The sequence below is a fragment of the Arachis hypogaea genome, chromosome 3, assembly GCF_003086295.3.
Source record: "Arachis hypogaea cultivar Tifrunner chromosome 3, arahy.Tifrunner.gnm2.J5K5, whole genome shotgun sequence".
NCBI classification, from domain to species: Eukaryota; Viridiplantae; Streptophyta; class Magnoliopsida; order Fabales; family Fabaceae; genus Arachis; species Arachis hypogaea.
In genome coordinates, this window is record NC_092038.1 from 10,755,484 (window position 1) to 10,765,818 (window position 10,335).

The 10,335-nt window shown below is 32.3% G+C and overlaps 1 protein-coding gene across 1 annotated transcript; it reads left to right on the forward strand.

Annotated features, from left to right (window-relative positions):
* Window positions 1-1,008, forward strand: LOC140183062 (wall-associated receptor kinase-like 20). The gene is made up of 2 exons (XM_072231062.1): window positions 1-847; window positions 941-1,008. The coding sequence occupies exons 1-2, from the start codon at window positions 1-3 to the stop codon at window positions 1,006-1,008; spliced, it is 915 nt and encodes a 304-aa protein (XP_072087163.1).
* Window positions 1,009-10,335: the final 9,327 nt, after the last annotated feature.

Below are 10,335 nucleotides of genomic sequence, written 5' to 3' on the forward strand. Positions count from 1 at the left end.
ATGACGTTACTGCATGATGCATTCCATTCAATTTGTTCTCTCTTCATTCACCGCGCAACAATGGAGGCCACCCCAACAAACCTCGTCCTCTTCCTTCTACCATCCATTCTTTTCATCTCGCGTTCTCCTCACGTGACACCAGCCACCCCATGCCCCCCTTGCGGCAACACCACTGTCCCATTCCCGCTAAGCACCACCCCAACCTGTGGCGACCCCGCCTACAAAATCCGTTGCACCACCAACACCCTCGTTTTCGACACGCTCAACAACTCCTACCCGATCGAGTCCATAAACCCTAAGTCCCAGCGTCTCGTGATTCGTCCGGCACCGCTCGTGCCGAACACGTGCATCACCACCGACAAGATTCACCAAGGGATCCAACTCAACAACACTCTCCCTTTCAACATCACAAGCTCCAACACCATTGTTTACCTCAATTGCACCCAGGCGCTTCTTTTGTCGCCGCTTAACTGCTCCTCCTCCAGCCTCTGCCATACCTACATCAACGCCACCGCCTCCGCCTCCGTTTGTAATAACGGACTGCTTTGTTGCACGTTCCGTACCGGCGGGTCCAGTAACTCCTACCAGATTCGGGTTAGGGATGTTGGTTGCAGTGCCTATTCGAGTTTTGTGAACTTAAACCCGGATCTTCCGGTGAACCGGTGGCCTCAACCCGGTTTGGAGATCCAGTGGTTGTTACCCAGGGAAACGGTTTGCGCATCGCCGCAGGATTGTGATTCTGCCACGTCGGCGTGTGGACTAGATCCTAGCTCTGGGAGTGGGATCAAGAGGTGCTTTTGCATCAATGATCTTGTGTGGGATCCCATTGATGGGGTCTGCACGAAAAGTAAGTTGAACTTGTATAAAATTGTTGTTTTCTCTCTTTTTTCGAATTATTTCTCACGTGGAAAAATATTTTCTTTGGTATTGACTTGTGCAGAGGCTACTTCTCACGATCTCAATGGCAGTGGCAGAAATAGAATAACAGTAGCAGCAGATATTGTATAACCAAACGGCGAAATTCTTCACGTGATATGTTAATAATTAAAAATCGTTATATGAATAATTAAAAATTATCTAATATTTTTTTAAATTTTATATTAAAATAATTATATGTGACTCTTTCCTGTTATTAAAAGTAGAGAATCAGTGTCCACACTCTAATGTGAGAACAGAGTCTATTTTCCATTATTTTAAAATGTGATAGGGCTCAAAGTGTTTGAGCTATCTTGAGAATAATAAGGTTAGATAATGATGTTTCTACTAGTGGACTAATAATCATCTTTAATTATCTTCGGTCAAAATTTGTGAAAGAAAACTTCATTTTCTTTTATTGAACTTTGATGAATTTGGCGTCACCATAGCTAACAAATTTTAATATTCAAAATGTTTGATCAGATTATAAGGTTGCTTTTAATTTATAAGATTTGTGCATGATTTTCACAAGTTCAAACATCTTTATCATACTCACATCGTTAATCTTGTTTAGATACTCTCTTTACAGACATGGAAAAAATTAATTGCCAAATTAGCATCTTTCAGGACCATAATTTTGCCAGCTTTAATTGCGTGTTTCGAACGAAGAATGATTTTTGAATAAAAAATTATTCTCGCTCTCTTTTAATTTAAAATATTTTTTAGAGTAAGTTCTTTACTATTTGAAGGGAGTTTATTCTTGTTTGAGAGAGTATATGCAAGTCAGTCATTATTTGAAGAGGATTTGTTCTTGATTGGAGTTGTGCGATGTTCTTTGCTGTGGCCTTATTTTGTTATTTTGTTACTAAATTTTTTGAAGTTATATTAGACATTTTGATTTGAATAAATATAAGTCAATTTACAAAAAAAATTTCATAGATATTTTTAAAAATACTCCTAATTTTTTAAAGTTGTTAACATAACTATATGAGTTTTTTAATTTACTAATGAAAAGTAAAATGTTTATACTTTTAAAAAGTACAAGTATATTTTTAAAAACTTTTATCAAATCAAACCTTAATATAGTTGATAATGTCCAATGGTTGATTGAAGTGACAATTTATATTGAGATTTCCATACAACAATTTTAAGAATAACAGAAGAGCCAATTAAAAAGCAAAATGTGGCATCACTCATTTGAATACTTGATGATTGCTTATTACGTGCTAATAAGTAATTTTATTGAATCTTTTACTGCAGTTATTTTTTTACTATTTTGAATAATAAAAATTAATTTCAAAAATAGGTTTATTAATTATTTATTTATTTCAAACACTGTATCAAACAAATTCAGTTCCAACAAAAGATTCAGAATTAACCAACATCACCTAATAAAATAGGAAAGTTTTCACATGTGCCAGAACACTTTATTGATATATTGCTATGCCATAATGCAGAGCCGTTGAGATATATATTAAAAAATTATAAAGGTGGAGATGGATTGGTACTTGGTAGAGTTATGTAGTAGAGTAAAGAGACGAAGGGTGTTGGCTGTTCTTCTAACAGGTTGAAACGTGAACCAAATTAGAGTTGGTGAGAATTACATAGTGGGCAGTTGAATGTATTTTTTGTCTTTTTGTGAAGCCATTGTTTGGAACCAAGCCTTGGTGGCCTTGTGGGAGCCGATGCAAAGATTGGGAGAATGAGTAACACTATAACAAGGAGAATGTGAGATGGAACCATTAGATTTAGATATGACAACAATAATATATGTGACTATTTCAACAAATAAAATTTATATCCCGACCAAAAAAAGAAATAAAATTTATATTAAGATGTTATTTTTTATTGCAACAAATAAAATACAAAATAAATAAATTATATTTTAATTTACGATATATGATAGATTATTTTATATAGCTATTAAAAATATGTTAAATAACTATGTTTGTTAAAAATATTATTAAAATAGATTTTTATTTAAAATATTACATGTATAATTATATACAATTTAAAATATTACATGTATATAATGGTAAATACATATATATTTCATAATGAATTTATAATCATGTTATTTTTTATTTGTTTATAAGATTAGGTAAAAAAATGAATTTGGTTTAATCAAGATAAATACGAGCATTGTCAATATATATAAATAAAACAATTATTTTTTACTATTATTTCATATGTTATTTATTTATATTTTAATATGTTCTATTATTAAGGTCATTAATATATTTTAAAAGATTTTTTATTTTTATTTATTAAAATTCAAAATTTATAAAAAGTGATATATTTAATGTGTACAAGTTATTTGGCTTATTTTAAACATCCATTGTTTGTAATTTGTCTTAGTCAAATTCATTGATGATATCATTAACTTATTTTTATTTTAAGTCTTTGAATTTGGTGAAAATCATGCGCTCTCTAAGTTTAACTTCTAAAGAATTGTTTGTAAAATCGAATACTAAGTCAATGCTAAAATGAATCGAATTTGGAACTCTTATTTACGCCAACGAAGATTTGCAAAAATATGTCCATCAAACAAAATTAATATGTTTTGTCTTATTCATAAGTCAATGTTTAAGTTCAAATAAATGTGGTGTTAATTGTATAACATTGTTATAAAATCAATTTATTTGAATTTGTAGAAGTTTATAATTTGATCAGAAATAATGTTAAGATAATTCTCCATCTAATGAACATATAGATTTCCATGTTAAAATTCTAGTTTCATCACTGTCGACCACTATCATCCATGTATTACTGCCACGCTGGAGGCCGAACGGCTCAGCGCTAGTCGTTCCTAGTTTTTCGCGGCTCTTTCAAGTCGTTTTTGTTTTTTTGTTGCTTGCCGCCTCATTTTTTCCCACGCTGAACTGCCTCTTATTTCGCCTATGTTCTACTTCCCTTTGACTGTTGGTTTCGCCGTTTCAATCTTCTTTTCTGGTTCACTGAGTTGCCTTGATTCTTCTTCCTTTATTGCTGCTCCTCCTCCATGATAGGAGGTTTTGGCTTGCGAAGGTCCTCCTTGGCTAATGGTACACCATCTTTTTTGCTTCTACCTAAGCTTTGTAGTTTGACCGGAGTTTTTCACTTTTTCTTCTACTTGAATCTCTTTTCTCCAAATGTCATTTTGTGTGTCTCAACCATTTACTAGAGTGTCTCTAGCGTGATAATCCATGTAGGGGTGAGTACGGGTCGGGTTGGTTCGGATTTAGGATGAAATTAGAACCGAATCAATTGAATTGTAATTGATTCGGTTTGCTTCGGATTTATGTATTTTTGTGTATGTACCCAAACTAAACCAAATCAATTAAAAAACGGATTAGTTCGGTTCGGATAATTAGGTATCCAATGAAACGAAAATTCATAAAAAAATGAATTTTTTATCTTAAAAATTCTGTAAGTCCAATAAACATGTAAAATCAATAGAAATAATCCAATCATGTTAAACACCAAATATATTAAAAAGTAAAAACTAAACTCATTAAAATCCAAATATATTAAACACTAAAGACATTAAAATCCAAACATATTAAACACCAAATACATTAAAAGCTAAATATAAAGTGCAATAGAGAGAAACTCAAAACTAAGGGTGGCAAAACGGGTTGAACCTATCGGGTCGATCCGCTAAACTCGTTAAAAAATGCGGGTCGGGATAGGATTTGAAGCCTGCCAAGTTAAGAAAATTTGCCAAACCCGCACCGCCAAATTGGCGGATTTTGGTGGGGCGGGGCAGGGATGGTCGGTCTGTCAAGCTGAAAATTTTTATTTATTTATTTTTATTAAATAAAAGAGTGATTACTATTATAAAATTAATAATTATAGAATTTTCAAACACTTATTTTTATTTTTATTTTTATTCTTCTTTTAGTTATTAACTTTGTTTATTTTATTTTATAATTTGGTATATTTGCTTAAATTATGTGACTTATTTTTTAAAATAAAGATGGTTCTATTGACAAATATTATTTTGAACAATTTTATTGAAGTTAAAAATTAAAAAAATATAGTGAAAAAATTATATTATAATTTAACTATTTTTTAATTGTATTTAATTTTTTAATTATTATTTTTTAGTTAATTTTAATGATTTTTTTAAAAAATAGTCAAGCAGGCTAGCCCGCCAATCCGTCATAAAAGCGGGGCGGGTTAGCATTCTGAACCCATTTTAGTTGGTAGAACGGGTCGGCCCGCTTTGCTATCCCTACTCAAAATCGTCAAATTTTTATTTTTTTTATTTAATTAATATATAGTTGGATCCACGGATTAATTTGGATTCCGCTCCTCCAGAACCGCTATCTGGACCAATTACTAGAGAGAGCCATTAGTTTGATTTGGTTTGGATTCGAACGGATAATCGAGTACCCATTATCCGTGCTTACCCCTAAATTTACGACGGAATCAATTATCATAAAATCAAGACCTTTACAAGTTCAACAATTTCATCATTTTAAATATTAATTTCATATATATATTATAAAAAAATAAAAGTCACATATATAATTACTCAAATGATACTAAATATATAAATTAATAAATTTTTGTATTTCGAATTAAATTAAATTGATAAATAATTTTTTTTATTTAAATAAAAAAATCTCTATTTTAATTAACATGCATTATAATGCAAGTAGATAAAAAAATTATTTTTTAGTGGTTAAAGAAATTATGTGATATTTATATGGTAATTAAAATGAGTCCAATAGCTCAGCTCCTTCCCACTTTAGCTACCTATCCAATCGACTACTACTTCTAGATGTTTTTGTCTTTTCATTTATGTTTCAAGGCTTTTTTTGTAACTCTGATACTCGCTACAAGACAAATTATAAACCTGCTACTTAAATAGCAATGTGCCAGTAAAATTGCTTGACACGTGAAAGTCTTCCAATAAAATAAACTTCCAATATATCCATTTTTTATATTATTTAATATTTTCATTATGTATTTGTACTTTTCCATTAGCATAAATGTTGCTCTTTTATGAAATGTTGTAACTTCTTGTTAATTAGCATAAGATTGGGCCTTCCTTGTTTTTAGTATTCAGGTTTGATGGGTCCAATTACAAATGCCACCTACCTCCTTTCTAATCCCACAGTTTCCATTTCTCAAGAGTTAGTAACTGCAACCTCAAAACACCCATTATTTTCAACTGCACACATCAGAGAAAAAAGAGAGAAAGGATGACAAAGAAAAGCTCAGTGCTGCATTCAAAACTCCAGGAACTCTCATCCATACTGGATGATCTGTTGCTGCATGCCCCTGATCAGACACAGTCCCATGAATCTCTCTCCAAAGACATAAAGAACAAGATTGCTTTCATTCGGAAATTGTTATCTGCTGAAGTTGCTTCCAATTCTCAATCACCATTGTCATCAAGTCCCCACCATCTGCACCACATTTCCGAGAGACTTGCCTCCTTGGAGAAAGCCTTTCATGCATGGAACACTCATCAGACACTGTCCCCTGAAGACATCAACATCGACAATGATTCTACCTGCTCTTGCTCCAATGATGAAGACGGAGAAGAAGAAGAAGAAGAGGTTTTTCATGATGATGTTGGCGACACTGACAAGGATATGGTGGAATTTCATGATGAGAGGGAGACAACAAAGGTTGGATTTGATAGGATCGCATCTTTTGCTAATTATGAAGATGCTAAGGAATTTTTTGAAGGTTCTTCTAGATTAAGGGTTGAGAGAAAAGAATTGGGAAGTAAGGAAGAAACAAGAAGAGGAGGCAATAGTGCATGTTATGCAAAAGCTTGTGGGTTTATGTTAGGGATGTTCTTGATGGGATTCATCATTCTTATTTTCTGTGGCTGTTTTGATCCTTCTGTGGAGCAACATAGTTTTGCAGCACTTCCAACTTAGCCAACTTCAATGGTATTCACATGAATTCTGTTGCATACAACTTACTTTTAGGATCTACTAGACTAGTCTTCTAATCAATGGTTTTGTAATTTGGATTATCTTTTAAACTTTGCAAGCATGGAACATGTCACAGAACTCAGAAGCACAACTGGCATCAGCTTAGTAAACTTATTAAATTGAAGCAACTAATCAACTAAATAGCCCTTGGATTGTGACTAAAATTTAAACTTAACTGTATTAACATCATGTTAAAGTCATTTTGAAATTCTTTTATGCTGCATTGCAATTTATATTATAGTTATTTCATTTTGATGCCTATTTTTGATGTAACGTGCTGCATTTTTTGTTTAATCATAGTGTTACGATGTTGTTTCTACCCTGGACTAAAAGGGTGTTAGCTATAAATTATTAAAGTTTATTTGTTTTTTCAATTTGACTCTGTTAAAAGTAGAAAGGAGCAATAGTTAATTTATTTGGGTTGAGAATTTTTCTACACGATCAAAATATCTTTTGATAGCTTTTTTTTTTTCTCCCACCATAATTTTTGTTGTGCCTGAGATTTATAAATAGAAAATAGGTAGTTTCTATTATGCTTAAGATCATGGTATTTATGATAATTTATAATTGAGTTATAATTTAAAAGTGTTGTTAACATTTTATAACTCAGAAATAATAAAATAAATATATACTTTTTTCTATTTCCTTCAAGGAGATGCAAGAAATGAAAAACATTATACTTACTCAAGTTTTCAGGTCATGAAAAATTATATAATTCTACCTACTTTAACATGGATGTGCCATGTTTGTATGCAGGGGTGACAAAACTCCCCTGGAATCCGCACTGCTATTGCCCCCTATTGGAAATTTGAAACGGAGAATATTTCTATGGAAAAATTAGTGTATGAAAAGAATAAATAGTATATGAAAGGAATAAATATAAGAAAGATAAATTTTTGGCACTATGAATTTGTTTAGAATGTTGGGAATTAGAAATTATTTAAGAGTTGAAGTTTTTTTTTTATTTATTTTGAAACAACTAAAAATACATTATTTGGATTCCTTTAAAAAGTCCAATTCTCATTTTTTCTTTATTTATAAGTCGGATAAAAAATAGTCTAATTTGCAAATTAACTCTCGCATTCTTTAAATTTAAATTCTATTCTTCTAATATATTATAGTCATTTTAAATTGTGGAATTAAATTTCAAATAAAAATATTTTTTTTAAAAAAATAAATTTTTTTCTCATATTAAATAGATGTTTTATTTATTTTTTTTAAATAATGAAATCAACAAAAACAATAATGAAATACCACAAAAAAGACAAAGATAACAAGAACATAAATAAAGACACTAGAGACATTGAACTCTTTTTTTTTGTTTGACACAAAAAAAAACAAATATAGATTAATAAAGATTAATCTAATACCTGAAATTTGATACAAAATGATAAGGAACAAGAGAGTAAACAAGAAAATAAGAATTCAAATAGAATAAAAAGATACATTGAAATTAAAATAAAAAAATAGATTGAAATTAAATACAAAGAGAATCACCTACTTTCTATCTGATTTTCTCAACCTAACTTGTTTACGCCATAGTTTGAAAATTGAATCGAAGGAACTACTCAAACTTCTATCCATTCCCTAATGTAACAAGAGAGAGACTCATTCAACCTCACTTGTCCACAACATGGTTTCATCACGAAATCAAAATGAGGGTTTTTACACCTCTAATTGTCTAATATTTGAATGACAACTACAATAATTTATAAAATATTTTTTGTGTGTGTAAAAATGGAGCCTGAGCCCAAAAGAATATTACACAACTGAGATTATCCGGGACATTGAAATCCTTTTTACATCATCATTAAGCTTACGAATCAGTTCATCTGAACAAACATCAATAAATCTAAAGTCAGGTTGACAATGAGTGCTTCTCTTAGCTAACCATTCGACGTATTGATTAGCTTCTCTATATATTTTCCTGAAAGTTAGCTGTCAAGGCCTATTCTTGTATTCCAAAACTTTTATAAGGATCGCTCCCTGCTGTTGTTCTTCATAATCCTTGCTGATGCAATCATATATTTCTTGAGAGTCCATTTCAACAATGATTCTTCGAACCCCAGCTCCCATACAAGCTTTAGCCCATAGAACACACTCCATAATTCTGCGAGACTTGCTTGGCATGATCCAAGATTATTGCTAAAACCCGCCAACCATTCCCCTTGGTGCGTTCGGATAATCCCTCCACAGTCAGCCTTCTCTTCATTTTCTATGGCTGATCCATCAACATTCAATTTAACCCATCCTCTGTCAGGTGGTTTCCAACCAACATTAACTTGTATGTCTTGTCATGTGTGCTCAACAAATTTATTCTTTATGAAAGCTCTCCTACAGTTTGATGCATACTCTTTAATAATTTGTGTTACTATCATAGGTCGTGTATTCGGAGCTTCAAACACTTCTTTATTCATTACCACATCCACCAACAAGTTGATATAAATATATCTAACCACGGGATAGTAGTAGATGTCCCGATGTCATTATGGATATTGAAGTCAAGCCATACTTCAAAAGGGGTAGTGAAAAATAGTGATCTCAAAGTAGGGGTCATAAATTGGTTCCAAATAGGTGAAGCTTTTGGATAATCTCTCATGACATGAAGAGTGGTCTCCTCCACAATTGGGCAAGCGTGACAGCAGCTAGAAGCGCCCAAAATTCTTCCACTCCTTGCAGCAGTGAACAGCCTATTTCGACTCATAAGCCACATAAAAATTCGCATTCTTTCTGGTCCTCTCCATTTTCAGACAGTGCTCCATAGTTTAGAGGGTTGCTTTGTTGTTGTGTGAGGGTCTTTTATAGCCAGTAGCTATAGTGAAAGTACCACTTGTTGTTAAGCTCCATCCCAAAAAATCCTCTCCTCCATTCTCATTAGGCGGTAGTATAGCTCTTATTTTTTTAACTATACTTCCTGGAAGTATGTTGTTCAAAAGGTGTAAATCCCAATCTCCATTATTATCTACAAAATCAGCAACTTTAGTCATATTCATAACATTAGGAGGGGTATCTTCCACCATAGTTCTCAGCTGTAGGGTTCTTTTTATCCATCTATCATTCCAAAAATTAACACTTCCTCAATTTTCAATGTTCCATATCAAAAGGTTTTGCATAACCGGCCAAATTCTAGATAACTCCTTCCATAGTAGAGAATCTGAGGCTTTGGCTATTAATCCTTGACTGCAGCACCGATGCTTTGCATACTTTTGAATAAGCACCTGTCCATAGAGTATTAGGATCCCATATGAGCTTCCAAACTAGTTTGATGAGAAAAACATCATTCATTATTTGAAGCTTCTTGAACCCTATTCCTCCTTGCTTCTTGTTGTGATAGAGAATCTCCGAGCTTACATGATGCTTTTTTTTTTCGTTTTGAGTTTTCCCCCAAACAAACTTTCTTTGGATTTTCTCTATTTCACGCATACACCTTTTGAAATTCTGGTGTGTTGCATATCATAATTGGCCATTGGTCCAAGGACAA

What these genes read in the sequence shown, in the direction of transcription:
- LOC140183062 (XM_072231062.1), top strand. Translation starts at nt 1, where the DNA reads ATGACGTTACTGCATGATGCATTCCATTCAATTTGTTCTCTCTTCATT. An exon ending in TGATGGGGTCTGCACGAAAA is followed by an intron (nt 848 to 940) that starts GTAAGTTGAACT and finishes TGACTTGTGCAG; the next exon opens with AGGCTACTTCTCACGATCTC.